Raw genomic sequence first — 20,942 nt, 5'->3', positions numbered from 1 at the left:
TGTGAAAAATTAAAAATCATAATTAAAAAAGGCACTCTGCCTCATAGCAGTCTATCTACAGGTGATTCACCATAGCATCCCCGGTGAATGTGGCCAGAGTGGACACACAATATGAGCCAATAGAGTTGGGGCTGGCCTCCAAATGCATTAGAATCCCACAGTCAAGAGGGATTTTAAGAGCCCCTTGGCTTCTGAGAGATATCAACAAGACAATGGTGAACAGTATGATCCTCGGAGTCCAGATGGCCCTAGGTCCAAATCCCAGCTGGACCTCTAGTGTGGGACTTTGAGCAAGTATCTTGAGCTCTTTAAGCCTTAGTTTCATAATCTGCAAATGGGGATAATAACACATTCCTCATAAGATTGTTGTGAGGATGCATGGCAATCGTGAATGGAAAGTATATAACAGAGTACCTGGAACACAGTAAGCACACGATTATGTTCACTATTTTTGTGGTTAGAATTATGGATAAATATCTCCAAGAGTGGAGTCTCCCTTGGGAATGTAACCAAAATCCCAGCAAAGTAGAACAAGCTTGATAACTTCTGTTTAAGTGAGCAGAAAGCACAGTGACTTACACAGGGTCTCAGCTGAACACACAGAAGAATCAGTTGCAGTTCATCTTTAACTCATTCACACGTTGAAATGTTTAACCTAAATAGGAAAATTTTTGTATGTTAAGTTTTCTTAGCACTTTTTTTCTTGAGAATGTTTTTTAACAGCGGTTTGGAATAGTATGTTCTTAGAGTTAGAAAGGAATGTTCACAGAAGTCACACAGCCAGACCTTTTCCAATTTGGGAAATCTTTTTTACAAGCATCTCCCCAGCTCCGCCCCTGGTAAATAATGAATCAAGTTCTGCTCAAGTAATTGCAGCTACAGGGAATTGTGGCTATGGAAGATGACTCTTGAAAGTTGCTGCAGTCCTCCTCATAGTCAGCTCTTTCTCCTTAAAACCATCAGCATCTACATCAAAAGTCTGTACTTGGTGGACAATACTCTAGGTCCCATGAAAACTGAGTCCACGTTGCTGGTTCATTGCCACATCCACAGTGTCTTGGCACCTAAGAGACAGCAAGAGATATTTGTTGGAGGATGGATGAGTGGATGAGTGGATGAGTGGATAGGTAAATGGGCTGCCTTCTTTGGCTATGGAATAAGTTATACATGTATTCCCCCATCATCCTGAGTTGAAGGCATGCAATAATGCACTTTGTATCTAAATTGAAGATTTGGGGAGACTTTATGTGAGGTAATTATAGAACTGTAACTGTCCTAAGACCTATAAACTATCTTAGGCTTGAATGTCAGCTTGAATGTCTGCTTCAAAGTTAATTACCCACTGATTACAGGAGTATGAGTAGCAGTCAGATGAAAAACAGTCTCATTCATTCTCAAATATTAACACTAACAAGTATCTGAGAGATAATTACTAAGAATTGCATTTATTTCCAATGTTGTCTTCTTTTCTTTAATCTTTAACAATACTAGTATATAACCTATCATGCATTTTGAACTTAATATAATGCCTAAGACCTTACTAGAAATTCTGAATTGATCACGAGGACAAACTTTGAACAGAATCTCTTTATAGTTTCCCAAAATGTACATTTACTCATTAATAGCATGGTCTCTTTCTCAAATTAAGTCATTAAACTTATTAACTGTTATATTTGAGAAGAACCAGATTGTTAATAGCACTCATATTAAAAAAGCACATTCACTTTCATTAATAACTAGAGGCCCGGTGCACAGATTCATGCACTGGTGGGGTCTCTCAGCCTGGCCTGCAGACATCCCCAGAGGGGTCCCAGATTGTGAGAGGGCACAGGCAGGCCAAGGGACCCCACTGGTGCACTTTTGGGGCTGGGGAGGGACCGCAGGAGGGCTCCAGGGCATGTCCGACCTGTCTCACCCAGTCCCAATTGGCCAGACCCCAGCAGCAAGCTAACCTACTGGTCAGAGCATCTGCCCCCTGGTGGTTAGTGCTTGTCATAGCGACTGGTCCAACGGTGGAATGGTTGAACGGTCAAACAGTCGCTTAGGCTTTTATATATATATAGATAGATAACAATAGCAAGTCACCCTGTTCCAGTCTGGTTGTGCCATATATTGCACTTTCTCTTTTCCAGAATTTCATTTACTGAAAGTTACAAGTGTCCAAAGACTGATGTATTATTTTCTTCACAGGAGGAGGGGAGAAGCATTAGGAACTGGTACCCAGCAAGTGCCCTGAGGTCAGAGTTATAAGTGGGATTCCTCAAAGTGACAGAGGGCTACATGAAGGGTTCCTTGTTGATACAACCAGGTCACAGCATGAGAAGGCTTGCGGCTGTGGCTGGCTCCCTCCCCGGGGCCTGCTCTGTTTCCCACCTGAGCTTTGCTGCAGGACCTCGGGCTCCAGGGATTTGGATCAAGTGGTAGAGATATCACCAGCAGAGATAGCAATTGCCAGTTTCGTCCTTGGGCTACCTTGTGAATCAAAGCAGTTCTGCTCCACTTTTTAGATGACAGGGGGAATACATTACTGCTGAAGACCCACAGGAACAGAATCAAGCAAGGAAACACAACCATCTGATACAGAGTCTGTGAGTAAGCAGCTCACCCATGTGCACCCTGGCAGGGATATACCCAAGGGCAGCCCAGGGACATAAGGGGTCAGAGTGTCCCGGAGGGAGGCGATAGGCGCTGCAAGAGAACTGGGACTTGGTCATTTCATTAATGATATAAAATAATTTATATTACAAGAATTCTTATATTCTAGGTATGGTAGCTCATCTATCAATGTTTTAAGGTGCAGTTATATTCTTGGTATTTTACATACCACTCACAGAACACCAGCGCTAGAATCATGAGTCTATTCCATTCCTTGTGTGTTTTTTTAAATGCTTTGTTGACCTCTCTATACCTCATCATCTCCATGTTTGAAATATAATAACAGACACCTTGTAAGATTGTTGTAATGATTAACTGAGAAAATACAAAGTTCTTTTTAACATAGTATATGATTTATTATTATTATTAATAATTATAGGTTGGCACAGCTATAAGCTAAGTACCAAGGAAAATGAGTAGGATGTACTCCTTACATTTCTATTTCAGCGCAATGGTTTGCTGCTGATCTGACCAGGGACTTGACCAAGGGCACACGTCTAGTAAGGGATGGAAGCAGGCCTAAAATCCAGGCCTTCAAACTGACAGTTTTGTTTCACAGCAAGTGTTCCCAATGCAGACACAGCAAGATGCAGTAAAGCAACAAGGGGTTGGGGTGGCGGGGGGACAGGGAGCGGGGAACCAAAGCTGCTAAATGAATGCCTCCCTCCAGCCATTCTCAGCCCCTGAGCACAGAGCCGGGATGTCCTGGTTCTGGGTAGGATATGATGGTCTCTGGTCCCTCGCCTCTCCCTGCATCTCTTCCCTCTGAACTGCAGGAACCCTCCCTGCCTCCACACGGCCTCTCCTGTTCTCTCTCTTCCTCCTACACTCCTGCCTCTGCAGAGGAAACAGCGACCTCCAAGAGGACCTGACATTGGTGAAGACTGAGCTTGCACTCTGCCTCTGCCAGAGCAGGGCAGCAGACAGAAATGGGACAAACCTTGTCATTTCTCCATCGGTGTGGCCATCCCTCTGGAGATCTTGCAGTTTGGAGCCCAAGGGAACACTGGCTGGCAGCTGGTGGAGGCCCTAGGTTACACTGACCACAGTAAGAAGCTCCTGCTCACTGTCCTAGCTCTCACGCTCAGGCTGCCCTGGGAGACCGGGAGCTCCCAGCTGCCAGGGGTGGGCACCTAGAGGAGACTGCCACTTGGCAGAAATGTCAAGGAAGGCATTTAAATTTTGGGTTGTGGTTACCTTTGATGATTTTTAAGGTTCCCTTTTAACCTCAGATTCCATGGCAGTTTTTCAATTTCATTTCATAAACCCTTTTACAGTGCTGCCAGCCCGTGTTTGAAGCACCCCACAAATATTATTTCATTAAACGTCACCACAACCCTATTGAGGTAGGTATTGTGTCAGTGTCCTTATTTTATTTTATTTTTTTATTTTTTATTTTTTAATATATTTTTATTGATTTTTTACAGAGAGGAAGGGGGAGAGAGAGTTAGAAACATCGATGAGAGAGAAACATCAACCAGCTGCCTCCTGCACACCTCCCACTGGGGACGTGCCCGCAACCAAGGTACATGCCCTTGACCGGAATCGAACCTGGAACCCTTCAGTCCGCAGGCCAACACTCTATCCACTGAGCCAAACCGGTTTGGCAAGCATCCTGATTTTAGAGATAAGCAAATGGGCACAGAAAGTTTAAGCAACTTGCCCAAGGTCACACAGCTAGTGAGCGGCAGAGTTAAGACTCAAACCCAGGCTGTCTGCCTCCCTAGCCCATGCTCTTGACCAAACTGCTTTTATAAATTTGTGACTTCTAGCCAGTGCCATCTCTACCCACATATTCTTATGATTGTGTAATTTAGAACAGTTCTACCAGCAGTGGCAAGATTCTCATGAATGCTCTGTTGGACACACCTGTCTATACTCAAGGCCTCTGGCCTAATGCCTGGTCTTGGTATTAACCTACCAACTCCATGCTAACACACTCATCCACATAATTTTTTCTTCTCTATCTTAGAATAAGTTGTCAATAAAAAACGATGGGAGTTACAATTGTGTAAGTTAATATTTTTTAGAAAGCACAAGAACTAATACCAACACAGTCTTGGTGGGAACTTCCTTTGAGCTGGAATCTTGAGGTGGCACATAAAGGTTAGCACACAAGACGTCAGGCCACGGGCACCAGCCATGCTTCCGCCCCCTCCATCCACACCCAGTCCCCTGCCAAAACAATTCTCGTGATCCTGCTGGATAAAACATAAATGTGTTTTCTCTCGGGGGTAACTGAAAACAAATACAGGTTATTGAGCCTAATTTTTCTCAGAAAGTATATCATGAACATGGGCACATCCCTGCAGTTATTCGTCAGCCCCATAAGACAGTGCAATGCAACTCAGCAAGTACTCTTGTGCTCTTACTGTGCGGCCGGTGCTATGCCAGGAACTCAGCATCCAGATCTGTAAGGAAAACTCTGCGCATAAGCAGGTCTCATGGTACTGATGCCCTGATGCAGGGCAGTAGGTGTGTTTATTTGAAATCAGTTAGTACAAGAGAGCAGGGGCAGGATGATTTATTCCATTGACAAATCAGGAAGGCTCCCAGAAGACGACATCTAAGCAGGGTCATGAAGACCAAATAGAAGCATGAAAGAGGGGCAGGCATTTCAGCCTAACTCAGAACAGTCTCTGAGAGGTCAGGATTCAGAGAAAAGTGAAAAATGCAAGTGTTACTATCCTGCAGAGCAAAGGGACTGACCGTAGTCCATTCCCTGTTCCAGGGAAGTCATGATTCCTAGTTAACCAAATATGATAATTGGCAGGGTTTCCATAGAGCTCATTCAAGAATTACCAATGTCCAGAATGCTTAATAATCAAACGCTGTGAAACATAATCCCACTTTTTTCCCTCTTGCTCACAAATTGCTTTATTACCTTACGGAGTCATGGTTATTATGAATGGGAATGTGCCGCTTATAGAGTTCTAGTTAATAGGATACCCCTGCAGTTTGGTTTGCCCCAAGATAGCTCGGGGAATCATGTGTGTGCTACTTAAAACAACCCACCAGTGCCCACTACCTGCCCTAGCCCTGTCTTTCTTTTCAAAGTCAATACAGACCAATAAACATGTATGCAAAACAGCAGCACTAAAGAATGTTTCAGGGTGTTGGGGCATCGTTCCTGTTTAATCAGCAGAAAGATCTATTCCAGTCTGCAGCAGACACATGAGCACCGTCTTCTCTCTGGGTGCACAGCAATGAGTGGCAGCCAGGAACTTCGCCAGGATTCCCAGCTGCAGGCCAGACAGGCACAGCCTGAGACTCAGAACAGACACCAGTGATGTCGCCAAAGAGTATCTTTGTTTTCATCACATGAAATGCACAATTTCCCAATGCTCTGATTTCTAGGGATTTCCATCGCTTTTCCAAGTAAATTAATAAAGAGCGTGACAAAGCTGCTAGAAACAGAGGCCTCAGAGCCAGAGGTGGCCTGGCCCCTGGGAGAGAATTCTGTCTGATGATGTGTGTGGATTCACTTTTGCAGTTATTCTGTCATTTGATTCTCATAGAAACCACATACAATCGCTAGGCCTCCATTTATAATCCCCACTGACAAATGAGGCAAGAGGTTACTGATTTGGCCAGACTCAGTACCCCTAATGGGCAAGTGGAGGAGCCAGTGTTCAAGTTCCAGATTCTCTGACCCCAGATCCTATGTTCTTTCCACAGTGCCCCAGCCCCACGCTAAGCCACTGAGTAGTTCCATAAATATACATACACCTTGCCGTCTCAGAGATACTGGTAACCTATTACTCTCTCGGACCCACCAAACCCTTTGGATGTCATCCCAAACACCCCTCGTTTAATTTGCAGGCAATTAAACCATCAATATCACAAAGATGGTTTTGTAGTTTGAGAATGTTGTGTATATTAACTTTACAAAGTCAGGACCTATCAGATGCAGTGTTACATTTAAAAAGTTCAGGTCAGCAAATGTACTAAAAAGGAAGGCCCTCTCCATGCTGGCCTGCAAATGAGGTAAAAGGCGGGTCTGCAAGACCCAGGAAAATACCATTTCTTCTATCACTTTCTTCTCACTCTGCGCCCAATCCAGGGACCTTCTTCTCAAGCTCTGCACCTTTTTCGGGACATTCCTGACCTATGGTAGCCCCCATGGTTCCCCTCTGCCTCCCTCCCAGTCAGCATTCCCAGAGAGCCACCTCGCCCCTGTCCAGCATGAAAGACCACTTTCTGGGAGTGAGAGGCCTGGAGGAATGAAGCCAGCAGTGACAGGGTTCTCTTCAAGGGCGGTGGGAGAGGAGCACTCACAACAGTCCCTTTTGCCCCATCACCAAAAGGATCTAGGAAATGCCTGGAAATGAGGCAAAATTGGAGGCTTTGCGCTCTATGGTGCTTTGTGGCCACGTTCATTTCAAGAAGAAAAGGCTCTCCGTGGCAAGGGACAGAGTGCTCCCAGCCCGCCTGTCCTTCACCTGTGACCAAGAGGGCAGTGTAGCGCCACCTCTTACATTCCAGTGACACTGAGCAAGTTTATTCATTTGTCTTAACCCTGCTCCCTCATCTATAAGTGGGGATCATAATAGCACTTAATTCCCAGGGTTGTTGAAAGGATTAAATGTGATCGTGAATGTAGAGCATTTGGCAGTCTGGGAACACCACCAGCCTTCATTACTTTTATTCTGGCGATGGGCAGGGACAGACTAGGCTCAGGTGGAGAAAAAAATCTCTCAAGCCAATTCATTCTGCTACTTTAATGTGTCCAGTTAAAAGAACGGTTGGCTCCTTGAGCCATCCCTAGGTCACACTACAATACCAGTCACACTCCCTTCACCCCTGCAGACAGTCAACATTTCCCAGGAACATGATTCTCTAAGTACACACGATCCACTCAGTAGAAGACTATTTGATGAGTATTTTGTTCATTCATTTTTCTCACTAAAATGAAAGGCAAGCATTGGAGTTAGGCTATAATTCATCATATATAGCCTAAGTCCATTTTAGTCCATTTTTTTATAGTTGTAGATTCGGAGAAGCAGCTTGGGCAGTAAAAGTTTCATGGATGAATGAAATCTGTCCTCAACTGTGTTCTGGGTCTGGTGGCTGGGGCCCTGCAGGGGTGAATTCTGGGTGCCTGTGCCCCTCCAGAGAACTTTGGTCAAGCAAGTCTGGAGTCTGCTTCTGGTCTCCTCCTGGCCTGGCCTTTGTGACATGAAGGGTTTTGGAGTGGAGGCATCCCAAGGCAAGTCAGAGATACATCCCAACCAGTGTTCTGAGAGAACCGGCAGGGGCAGGACAGTGCAGAAAAATGATACAAATCATGTCTCTCACAGGGGAGAGTCGTGGACCGCCACAGGAATGTGCCTAAGAGGAAGGAGTGACGAGGGAGAGAAGGAAAGGGCTATGTCCCAGAGCCAGTGGCCCAGGAAGGGCACCTGTCTGCTGGAAAAGCCCAGCCCGCATATGTCAAGAGCAGGATGTGTGGGATACTCAGCTGTGTTCTGACTCAGCAGCAGGCCAGGCCTCGGTATTGGATTATAGAGTGAAAAAGAAATCGCTCTTGATTATGGAGGGAGATAAGGAAGCAATCTATATAAGCAGTAAATAAATAGAAGTCCAGCTGTCATCCAAGAAGGTGGAAACGATCAACTCTCTCAAATGCTTATTTCCCCAACCTTCTTGCAGGCTCTCGCTGACATTAATAACACAAGCTGCTCGCTGGTTTTTAGGAGTGGGGGATGGGAGGCATTCTTACCTTCCTCTGTGTTTCTCCAATTGAAAGCATAGTTCTAATGCAGCCAATGTCACTCAGGCTTGTGACGTGCAGTCGTTGAAATGGATTTTAGGCCCTGTACCAGACATATTGACCATTTGACACCCTGGTCCCCATCTATCACTGTGACTTGTGACTTTCCCCATAACTTGGTTGACTTTATACATATCTGAAGCCCCATCACCCTGCACACCAGCTCTGCAACTTTCCCAGTCCTCTCTAACACTGATCAACATTTCTGAACCAAGAAATTAAGGAAAAATAGCCTCTGGGATGTCTGTAGTTTTTCTACTCAACTTTATCACAGCCTGTTTTCTTTCAGATATAGGATGGTTTCTTTCCCCAACTTCTGTGGATCTGTAGATCCAAGCTAATTCCTGTGCAGTTTAGCTGTGACTTTACCAAACTGACTTTTTATGGTAGATGAACCAAGAGTAAAGTTGCTGGGGCCACATTCCAATGCAATGTCAGTTGTGCTAACTCCCTACTCACACCATTGTAAATTTATCCAAACAGCTTTCTCACAGACCGAACAGTGAGAGACTTCTTGAACACTGTTTATGACACACTACCCAACTCCAGCCAGGGCACCAAGAAGGGGCTGGCCTGCACCCTATTTGCGCAAACAGAGATGCCACTCTCTCCCTGCTTTGTGGAGCAGGTCTCCTGGTGGGCCAACTGCAGCCTGGAGCCAGCCAACCTCAGTGAGTCCAATAGTAGAACCATCCAGGCAAAGGGGTGGGCCTCCAGGCAGAGGTCAGGTAAGAGAAAACTGTCCACCTCAATGAGGCTAATGTCAGGTGGCTGTAAAAACAGAATGCCACCCATTACTTGTCAGAAGCCATGTGGATGGTACTTGGGCTGCCTTCAATTGCAGCAGAAGTTTGTCCTCTTCAGAGACCCTACCCTGACTTAAAAATTCCTGTCTCAGCTCATGCTGCCATGACATGACGGTCATGGTTAGCTGCTCTCAACCCATGGACAAATGTCCTCTAAGCAGTTGGTGCAGCCATGACGAGCCTGGAGTGTGGGACCAAGCTTCTGGGGTTCAAATCCAAGGTTTCTATCTTGAGCAACTGGGTGGATGATGGCTTTGCCACTAATGATACATGGCTTTGGACAACTGCTCCAAGCCTTGGTGCCCCCATTTGTAAAATTGGGAATAACAATAGAATTGGTGGAGAAGTTGGTAAGGGTTAGTTAAAGCATTTAGAACAGAGCCTAGCACAAAGTATGCATTTATTAAATAAACTAGAGGCCCGGTGCACGGATTCATGCACCCATGGGGTCCCTTGGCCTGGCCTGTGGGGATTGGGCTGAAACTGGCTCTCCAACATCCCCTGAGGCGTCCCAGATTGTGGGAGGGCATAGGCCACACCAAGAGACTCCACCAGTGCATGATCGGGGCCACAGAAGGACTGTAAGAGGGCTCCAGGGTGTGTCTGGCCCATCTAGCCCAGTTCCGATCGTCTGGACTCCAGCAGCAAGCTAACCTACCAATTGGAGCATCTGCCCCCTGGTGGTCAGTGCACATCATAGCCACTGGTCCAATGGTCAAACAAAGGGTTGGACACTATGCATATTAGGATTTTATTATATAGGATAAAGGGCTGAGCAAAAATCATCCCCTGATGGGTGATCAGCCTGCTCCTCTTTCTGGAGAGGTTTAAATTTGAGGATTGTTCCCTGGAAGTTGTTGTCTAAGCAAAAGCTCTGCCAGGCTGAGGCCCAGCTGTTGGAGAGATGGGGGTGGGCTGGGTTCGGGTAACATTGAGCAGCATCTCTCAGCACAGCACTCAGTCCCTCCTGTGGGGCTTCCTGAGCAGTGCATGCCTAACACTTCCTGGGAAACAGCCCCAGATGGAGCAACCCAACCTGTTCAGAAAGGAATTAAATATTGGTCTCCAGCTATAGCTAGTCATAAACACAATTGTGCAGCTAATAGGCACTAATAAGCATGTTACAAACCCAACTTCAGCGATGCCTCAGCACCCTCCAGCGTGTACGCTGGTGTCAGCCAAACAGGCGCTCGCATGCTTGCAGATGAGCGCTGAAGGGGCTCGATGTAGGGCCAAAGCAGTGCAGCATTGCTCAGCTGGTGCCTGTAAGCACGTCTTTCCAAAGCGCTTGGTGGCAGAGAGCCCCCTCCACAGACACTCAGCTCCTGCCTTTCACCTGTGCACAGGGCCACGTCCCCCAGGTCTCTATGATGTACCAAATGGCTGCGGTCGACTATGGTGAGTTCCTTCCCAGTCAGCCAGGTGTCTAAAGTGAGAGGAACGTGGGAGCAATGCAGCCTGGAGAGGAGGCCAGGCGTCTGCTCTGAAAGGGGCAGGCTGAGTTCCTCTGAGGTTGCCTCTGCGGTGCGGTGTGTGGAGTGAGGAATGATCAGGGCACCAGGAAACTCAGCGAGGACAGTGAAGAAGCAGATGGGGAAGAGGGGCCCATTTCGTGCTTGACGTTTCCCTCTGCACTTTGTAAATGGACGAGTTAGTGTGAAACCAAAAAATGTTTGGACCAAACCCCTGCCCTGGAAGGTATTCCCTTAAAATGAATATTGCTTCACCGTTTGGTGCCGAGAAAGGATGGAAGATTGAGAGTTGTGTCTAAAAGGCTCTCAAGAGCATGTCCACACTGAAAACCATGGTCCTGAAATACCACCATTCGGCCTGCCCCCCCTGCCTGATGGCCACTCCTGTCAGCAAGTGCTGGGCAGCCCCCCATCCTGGCACACTGCTGTGTGGTGTGGACACTTTAGTGAGACCCTGGGAGGCAAAGGAGAAAGGGACCACACCACCCTGCCCCACACTCCTCCTCCCCCCTCATTGGCAGGTTCAGCCCCCTCTGGCTTGTGGGACCAATGACGTTCTCATCCAGAAAAAAGTCCATGCGATTTAAATGGGTGTTTTAGGAACTTTGGCATTGAGAAAGCTTGCTATTCCTCCTGCTTTGATTCCATGCAGGACATATTATGAGTGCTTAGTGAATTTACTTGTTTATTTGACCAGTAATTATTACTAGCAGTCAAGTAATTTGGGCCCAGAACACCATCTACTGGATAAGGAAATATACTTTTACAATATGCTCTAGTTCTCATTCCTAACACCTGCCCACTGCTCCTATGACCAGCCGGAGGAGCTGTCAGCTGCATGATGGCTGGTGGGTGGGGATGCTCTTGTTTCTCCTAGCGTGCCCTGAAGAGTGCCTGGCACAAAATAGAGGCTGAAGTGAGGAGTATGACCCATGCCCCTGTCTTTCCCCACCGAGCCTAAGAGTTTGCCTTAGTGGCTGGCCAGCCAGCCCTGCTGCCCCCCAACACGAGGGCCCAGGCCTCCCTATCCTGATGCCAGCTCTCCCTGGCCTGCCTGGATTGCTCCATGTTACCTGCCCTACTTGTCCCACCGCTGTGTCTGGACGCTGCCTCTGCACTCACCAGCAACCCTTGCTGAGTCTCCCTGTCCCTGGCTATCTGTCTGCTGCCACCTGTCCCATCATGGGCTGCTGAAAACATTCTCTGCCTAAGGGTTTGGACTTGTCCTTGACCAGTCATTGCCTTTGCCCACAAGCTCCCAGCTGCCTAACCTGAGACTTATTTGTTTATGTCACAGGGTACAAATTATCTGCCCCCAGGTCAAATCCTGCCTGCTGGATTGTTCTGTTAAAAATTAGAAAATTTCGTATGACATCTGGGGTTATAGCTTTCGTTCAAAGAAAGGAAGATCTGGCACCAAGAGCCTAGGTCCTCACATGGACATAATAAGCCAAGATTATAATGGCTGCCCCTTTAAAACAGGGCCTATAGCTTTCTCACACATCATAGTCCCCACCAGGCCCAACCACTGCAGGCCCTGTGATGTAAGCCTGGTGAGGGTATCTTAGAGATTCTAGATTTTAGGATCAGAAAAGGTAACCATAGCCCCAATAGTCTTTGGCCCCAAACTGCTTCCTGAGAGTGAGGTGGACACCCTGTTAATAAAATGTGTTGTTTCCACTTCTGTGAGTTGGCCCTTCCCAGGGTCTGGCACTATTTGGTTCCCTGGCTACTAGGGCAGATCTAATCCCCCGTCCACTGAACTTCCAGGCCAGTTCAGGACCCTGTGGGCCATCAGGTGGGAATGCTGGGGCTGCCTTACCTGGGAAGTGCAGGGAGTCTACTCCTGGTGCTGCCATGTGACACAGACACCCCACTGAGCCACACTGAGGCACACCTCACAGCCAGCATTATCCACGTCTGGACCTCTCGTCTGAGGAGAGCCAGGATGGAAGTGTTCCTGCCCAGGTAAGCAGCTGTGTTATTGTTGTAGAGGGCTCTGCAGCCTGATCCAATTGGTCAGGCTTGGATTAGAGAACCCAGGTGGTCTCACTCGAGGGTGTATCCTTAAACATTTGGCCAACTTGTCTAATGTACCCCTAGAGGTTAGGCCAAGGGGGTGTCACCCTAGAGTTCGGGTCCATTTCAGAGTCATTGCTGACTAGCTCATAACACAGGCTGAAAGGAACTACTTTCCTGGGGTCTTCTCAAGAAGAGCTGCCATACCTTCATAGGGGAAGACTGGAGCCCCCAGACCCTCACTCCAGCTTCATGCCACAATTGGTTTTCTGGGCAAGGAAAGAAGGTCAGTGCAATTACATTGCAAGCATGTATCCCAAATCTTATCACATCCTAAGAGTACACAGCTGTCATTTTTCCAAAACAAAAGGGGTAAGATAGCTTATGTAATTGAAATACAGATATAATTCTAATCAGCAGGCAAATTAAGGCATAAAAATTTAAGACTAAGGTTTCTTTCTTTCATCTCTAAGTAAACCGAGGTGAGCCTTTCTTTAAGAAAACCATATAGGTAAAAATGCAAACTGTTAAAAAGTTAAGTGATAGTGCTACATTTTGCTTTTCTAAAGCAAAACCTATTTGTAAAACTTATTACTTGAAAGGAAAAGATTCCTCATTCAGTATCTTTAAATGATAAACTTCTCCATTATATTTGAAATCAGAGTAAATTTATAATTAGTTTGTAGATCAGCATGAAGTGAAGCCTGTTGTCTGAGGATTCATTTTCAGCATGTGGATTCTTCATGCTCCTTCCCACTGGCCACTTGGGCCTCCTCTACGGACCAGGCACTCAGCCATGCTGAGCCAGAGGCCGTGGCCGTGCTCCCTTGAGGAGTTAAAAATAAGTTAAAAAAAAAAAAAAAAAAAGTCCAGGCACTGGCATAAAAACACCCAAAGAGAGACCCAGTAAGTTAAAGACCAAGGTCTAAAGTGGTGTCTGGCATAGCAAGGGCAGAAGAGCTACCATACCTTCACTGGGCCAGACTGAAGACTTAAGATAAAGCCTATCTCTCCAAACCAAATATTTGGATCCCAAATCAAAACACAAAGACTGGGTATTTCCACAGATCTCTCTGGCATACAGCAAAAGCAATGCTAATCTTTTTGTTATATTTGATAAAAGCTCAGTGAAGGAAGAGGAGCTTTCAATGTTAAGAGTAGAAAGAAGAAATTTTTCAAAATGGTGGTGGAGTAAGTGGAAGCTACACTGACACTTTCCCAGGAGGTAAAAAACTTGTACTTAGGACATTGAGACAGAAGAAGATGTAAGCAAGTGGAAGAATATACCGTGTTCATGGATTGGTAGAATTAACATCATTAAAATGTCCTGGGGAGAGAGGCTCTTCCTTTCCGCCTGGCCACAGCCATCAGGTAAACCAAGATGGGCGCTTACAGGTACATCCAGGAGCCAGGGAGGAAGAAGCATCCGATGTACTGCGCTTCCTTCTCCGGGTGCGCTGCTGGCAGTACCGCCAGCTCAACGCGCTCCACAGGGCCCCCGCCCCACCCGGCCGACAAAGCGCGCAGCTGGGCTACAAGGCCAAGCAAGGTTAGGTCATATATCCAATTCATGTGCGCTGCAAACGCCCTGTTCCTAAGGGTGCGACCTACGGCCAGCCTGTCCATCACGGTGTTTACCAGCTGGCGTCTGCTCGAAGTCTTCAGTCTGTTGCAGAAGAGTATGCTGGACAGGGCTTGTGGACTGGTCTGTGATCTGAACTTTTTTTTTTTTTTTTTTTAACTTATTTTTAACTCCTCAAGGGAACACGGCCAAGGCCTCTGGCTCAGCGTGGCTGAGTGCCTGGTACGTAGAGGAGGCCCAAGTGGCCCTCCCCCTCCCCCTCCCCCTCCCCCTCCCCCTCCCCCTCCCCTTCTCCTGTGGGGCTCTGAGAGTCCTGAATTCTTACTGGGTTGGTGAAGATTCCACGTACAAATTCTTTGAGGTTATTCTCATTGCTCCATTCCATAAAGCTATCAGAAGAAATCCTGACACCCAGTGGATCACCAAACCAGTCCACAAGCACAGGGAGATGCGAGGGCTGACATCTGCAGGCGCAAGGGCTGACATCTGCAGGCGCAAGAGCCACAAGTTCCACCGCACTATTGATGGTTCTCCCCGTGCAGCTTGGAGAAGGTGCAATACCCTCCAGCTCCACCGTTACTGCTAATATAAGTAATGTTTGTAAAATTCTTACCTAATAAACAATTTAGGGCAAAAAAAAATAAAATAAAATGTCCATACCACCCAAAGCAATATACAGAGTCAATGAAATCCCTATTAAAATATCAATGGCACATTTCACAGATGTAGAACAAATACTCCAAAAATTTATATGGAACCAAAAAAGACCCCAAATAGCCACAGCAATCTTGAGAAAGAAGAACAAAGTTGGAGGGATCACAATACCAGATATCAAGTTATACTACAAAGCCACTGTGCTCAAAACTGCCTGTTACTGGCACAAGTACAGGCATGTAGATCAATGGAACAGAATAGAGAACCCAGAAATCAACCCAAGCCATTACACTCAACTAATATTTGATAAAGGAGGCAAGAGAATACAATGGAGTCAAGACAGTCTCTTCAATAGATGATGTTGGGAAAATTGGAGAGATATATACCAAAAAAAAGAAAGAAGAAAAGAAACTAGATCACCAACTTACACCATACTCAAGAATAAACTCAAAATGGATAAAGGACTTAAATGTAAGCCATGAAACCATAAAAAGAAGAAACCATAGGCAGCAAAATCTCAGACATCTTGTAGCAATATGTTTATAGATACATCTCCTAGGGCAGTGGTCGGCAAACGGAGGCTCATGAGCCACATGCAGCTCTTTGGCCCCTTGAGTGTGGCTCTTCCACAAAATACCATATGCAGGCGCACACGTACAGTGCGATTAAAACTTCGTGACCCATGCGCAGAAGTCGATATTTTGTGGAAGAGCCACACTCAAGGGGCCAAACAGCCGCATGTGGCTCGTGAGCCGCAGTTTGCCGACCACTGTCCTAGGGTAAAAGAAACTAAGGAGAATCAACACTAATAAAAGAGAAAAATGGTAATTGGCGTACGAGCTACACTTTTCATTGGCTAATCAGGGCTATATGCAAATTAACTGCCAACTAAGATTGGCAGTTAACTGCCAACAAGATGGCGGCTAATTTGCATATGTAGGCACAATGCAGGGAGGCGAAAGGGAAAGCAGGAAGAAGCCCCCTGCCACTGACAGTGATCAGAAACCCAGGGGGGACCTAAGAGCTGGGGGGCAGGGCCAAGGCGGCCCCGGGGCCGCCTTGGCCCTGCCCCCCAGCCATGATCAGAGAATCAGGTGCCTTTTCCGCCCTGGCCAGTGATAGCTGGAAGTAGGGGTGGAGCCAGCGATGGGAGCTGGGCACGGTCGAAGCTGGCAGTCCCAGGAGCTAAGGGTCCCTTGCCTGGGCCTAAAGCGAAGCCCACGATCGTGGGGCCGCTACAGCTGCAGGTCCCCGCTGCCCGGGCCGGATGCCTAGGCCAGAGGCGTCAGGCCTGGGCAAGGGGCCGATCCTGCGATTGGAGGGTGATGGGGGTCAACACCTGAGGTCTCCCAGTATGTGAGAGGGGGCAGGCTGGGCTGAGGGACACTCCCCCCCCCATCACACACCCAGTGCACGAATTTCGTGCACCGGGCCCCTAGTATAAACATAAAAACAAAAAGTGGCCGAAACTGGTTTGGCTCAGTGGATAGAGCGTCGGCCTGCAGACTGAAAGGTCCCAGGTTCGATTCCGGTCAAGGGCATGTACCTGGGTTGTGGGCACATCCCCAGTAGGAGATGTGCAGGAGGCGGCTGATCGATGTTTCTCTCTCATCGATGTTTCTAACTCTCTATCCCAGTCCCTTCCTCTCTGTAAAAAATCAATAAAATATATTTTTTTAAAAAAAAGAAAGAAAAAAAAAAAAGAAAGAAAACTATTTTAGGTCTAGATTTGGGTATAAACCTTTGGACCATGGTAGACACAAGTCAGCTTTTGGGCAGAATTTACCTCTAGCTCCATAAATAATTTATTCACCTAAAGTCTAAAGTGAACCTGTATTTTTTATTTAACAAGAGCAAAGACTTCTGAACACTGTGGGTAGCAATGCAAAAATTGTGTGGTGATGAGACATGCCTTTGTGTTAAACATCACCAAACAGGGCTGTCCCAAGTAGATCCCGGGAAAGGATCTGGGGTATTTATCTAAGGCAGTGATTCTCAACCTTCCTAAATGCCGTGACCCTTTAATACAGTTCCTCATGTTGTGGTGACCCCCAACCATAAAATTATTTTCGTTGCTACTTCATAACTGTAATTTTGCTACTGTTTGAACCGTAATGTAAATATCTGATATGCAGGATGCATTTTCATTGTTATAAATTGAACATAATTAAAGCATAGTGATTAATCACAAAAACAATATGTAATTATATATGTGTTATCCGATGGTCTTAGGCGACACCTGTGAAAGGGTCGTTCGACCCCCAAAGGTTGAGAACCACTGATCTAAGGCGTCCCTTGAGATAAACTTAAACTGTGGAGGTGTTGGGACATTCAAGTAGTTGCTAGCGAAGAGGCTGCTCTATGCAAGCAGGACCAAGGGCAGGCCTAGGACCGAAAAGACCAGAAGCTTTAATTTCAGTTTTAAGGGTACACAAAAAGATTCAACTATCTGCCAGAGGAATTACACCACATGAAACATATGCATTGCAAATCACACAGCGCTTTATTACTCACAAAAGTTCCTGATGCTGCGGGTACAGGCTTGATGGGATCCCAGTGGTGCTGTCCTCTGGGGTCCGGCAGCTGGGCTGGTCCGGTCCGGATGCAGGGGGCCAGCGTTCCTCACCCAAGAGATGGGTCACATCTCAATCTGGAGGTACTAGCTGTTCTTCTGTTGTCTGGCAGAGAGAGGAGCATGGAACAGCCTTGCTTGCCAGACTGGCAAAAGGACGTGCCTTTGTGGTGGTCTCGACAGGCAAGCACTGTTGGCTGGTCAGGACCTACTTTTAAAGCCTGTTTCGTACCCGCAGCAGTCCAGGTGCTCATCAATGAATTATGTCAATGCACACATGCTAATCTTAAACAGGGCAGGGGGCCACATGTGGTTATCTAGGGAGAGTACATCACTCACTCAAATGATTATCTTAGCAAGTCACTCTAAGTCAGTAATCGAAGTTCAAATCCTTATCAATGGGATACACACGATTCAGGCAGTGGGAAATGTGTCAATATCACACTCTAGGTTTCAGGAAAGTTAACTCAAACCTTTTTAAACCTTTTTAACATTTTCATTTATTTTTTTTAATTTAATCTTGTTTTATTTCTTAAAGTATTACAAAGAGTATTACACATGTCTCCTTCCCCCCCCCTGCCCCCGCCCTTGACATTTCCCCGGCCTCCCCCACCCCCCAGTGTCTTGTGTCCATTGGTTATTCTTATATGCATGCATACAAGTCCTTCGGTTGATCTCCTACCCACCCCCCCAACCCTCCCCAGGCTTCCCACTGTAGTTTGACAGTCTGTTCAATGCTGCTCTGCCTCTATATCCATTTTTGTTCATCAGTCTATAATGGTCCTTATTATCCATAAATGAGTGAGGTCATGTGGTATTTTTCTCGGCTTCCCAGGGGCCGTCCCAGCCTCACAGGGGCCGTTCCAACCTCACCGGGGCCGTTTAAAAGTTTTAGACATTTTTAAGCTTTTTTAAACATTTCTGCATTTTACAACAACAAGGGAAGAAGTAACTTGTCAATGAATTGTGATGTCTAGCTTCCAATGTAATCTTTTATTTAGAAAAAATAAAATAAAATAAAATGTATACAAACTATTAGCCTTCATTAGGGACATCAGCATACCAAAAGAATAATCAAGAAAACCAACAATGCTGTTAACATGGGTCATTTATATCCAAAATGAAGTCATGCCCCATAAGACAGACTAATAATGTCAAATATATAATTGTTACATGAATAAAACACTTACTTATTAGTTCAACATAGTAGGAAGCTAAGCATGAACATTGTTTTTCTAACATTAGAAGTGATATATGTATTTTTACGATTCACCAGATCTCATCGATCCAGAATGAGTTTTGATATGGCTTGTGTTTTTTACTAAGAAAGTTTTCTTTTTTTTAATTGAGATATAATTCACATGCCATACAATTTATTCTTTTTAAATGTACAATTCAGAGGTTTTTAGCATATTGTCAAAGTTGTACAACCATCACCACTATCTAATTCCAAAACATTTTCATCACCTCAAGAAGAAACTCCAAACCCAATAGCAGTCACTCGCATTCCCCCTCTTTCATAGCCCTAGGCAACAACTAATCTACTTTCTGTCTCTATGAATTTGTCTATTCTGGACATTTCATAGAAATTAAATCATATAATATGTGGCCTTTTGTGACAACTGGCTTCTTTCACTTAACATGTAGATGACATGGGATATCCACTTTCACCCTCTTATTCAACATAGTACTGGAAGTCCTAGCCACAGCATCAGGTTTTTCAAGGTTTATCCTTATTGTAGCATATATCAGAACTCCATTCTTTTTATAACTGAATTAGAGGCCTGGTGTACGAATTCCTGCCCGGGTGGGGTCCCTCTGCCTGGCTGGCGATCCGGGCCGATGTAAGTGTTTTATTCATGTAACAATTATATATTTGACATTATTAGTCTGTCTTATGGGGCATTACTTCATTTTGGATGAAGTAATTATACACTTAAAATGGCAATCTGGACTGGCCGGCGGGGGGGAGGGACCGCGGAAGGTTGGTCTGCCGTGGGAGGTTGACTGTGGGAGCGCACTGACCACCAGGGGGCAGCTCCTGCATTGAACGTCTGCCCCCTGGTAGTCAGTGTGCGTCATAGCAACCAGTCAACCAGTTGTAATGGTTGCTTAGGCTTTTATATATAGAGATAATATTCCATTATATGGATATACTACATTTTGTTTAGCCTTCCATCAGTTTATAAACATTTAGGTGCCAAGACACTTTGGGCTTGTTTCCACTTTTTGGCCTCTATGTGCACATTTTTTTTTGTGGATATATATTTTCAATTATCTTGGGTATATACCTATGAATGGAATTACAGGATCAAGGGTTAACTCTACATTTTCCATTTTGAGGAACTATCAGACAAATTCACTAAGGAGCTGCACTATTTTACAGTCACCAGCGAATATGAGGGTCCCAGTGTTTCTTTTTCTTTTTTTTTTCTTTTTTTAATTAAATCTTTATTGTTCAGATTATTACATTTGTTCCTCTATTTTCCCCCCATAACTCCCCTCCTCCCAGTTCCCACCCCACCCTCCGCCCTCACTCCCCACCCACTGTCCTCATCCATTGGTGCATGATTTTTGTCCAGTCTCTTCCCAAATCTCCCACACCCCTTTCCCCCCCAAGAATAGTCAGTCCATTCCCTTTCTATGTCCCTGATTCTATTATGATCACCAGATTATTTATTCACTTGATTCTTAGATTCACTTGTTGATAGATGCATGTTTGTTGTTCATAATTTGTATCTTTACCTTTTTCTTCTTCTTCCTTTTCTTAAAGGATACCTTTCAGCATTTCATATAATCCTGGTTTGGTGGTGATGAACTCCTTTAGCTTTTCCTTATCTGTGAAGCTCTTTATCTGACCTTCAGTTCTGAATGATAGCTTTGCTGGATAAAGTAATCTTGGTTGTAGATTCTTGGTATTCATCACTTTGAATATTTCTTGCCATTCCCTTCTGGCCTGCAAAGTTTCTGTTGAGAAATCAGCTGACAGTTGTATGGGTATTCCCTTGTAGGTAACTGAGTTTCTTTCTCTTGCTGCTTTTAAGATTCTCTCTTTGTCTTTTGCTCTTGGTATTTTAATGATGATGTGTCTTGGTGTGGTCCTCTTTGGATTCCTTTTGTTTGGGGTTCTCTGTGCTTCCTGGACCTGTAAGTCTATTTCTTTCACCAGGTGGGGGAAGTTTTCTGTCATTATTTCTTCAAATAGGTTTTCAATATCTTGCTCTCTCTCATCTTCTGGCAACCCTATAATTCTGATGTTGGTACCCTTGAAGCTGTCCCAGAGGCTCCTTACACTATCTTCGTATTTTCAGATTCTTTTTTCTTTTTGCTTTTCCAGTTGGGTGTTTTTTGCTTCTTCGCATTTCAAATCTTTGACTTGATTCTTGCGCTCCTCTGGTCTGCTGTTGGG

General features: G+C 45.6%; 1 protein-coding gene and 1 pseudogene across 1 annotated transcript in view; both read left to right on the top strand.

Moving 5' to 3' along the window:
* Nucleotides 1–3,469: 3,469 nt before the first annotated feature.
* The window catches only part of SERPINE3 (serpin family E member 3), a gene marked incomplete at its 5' end in the record, with an annotated part of 41,099 nt that continues 23,626 nt past the window's right edge, over nucleotides 3,470–20,942 (top strand). The window contains 6 exon segments of the mRNA XM_059681201.1: nucleotides 3,470–3,608; nucleotides 3,611–3,703; nucleotides 8,923–9,156; nucleotides 9,396–9,584; nucleotides 10,465–10,647; nucleotides 12,482–12,674. Coding sequence (XP_059537184.1) covers nucleotides 3,470–3,608; nucleotides 3,611–3,703; nucleotides 8,923–9,156; nucleotides 9,396–9,584; nucleotides 10,465–10,647; nucleotides 12,482–12,674 — 1,031 coding nt within the window.
* Nucleotides 14,096–14,893, top strand: LOC132225898 (large ribosomal subunit protein eL15-like; annotated as a pseudogene).

This window comes from Myotis daubentonii, chromosome 2, assembly GCF_963259705.1.
Source record: "Myotis daubentonii chromosome 2, mMyoDau2.1, whole genome shotgun sequence".
Classification (NCBI taxonomy): Eukaryota; Metazoa; Chordata; class Mammalia; order Chiroptera; family Vespertilionidae; genus Myotis; species Myotis daubentonii.
Note: the sequence above shows the minus strand (reverse complement) of the source record. Positions and strands in the feature narration are given on the sequence as shown.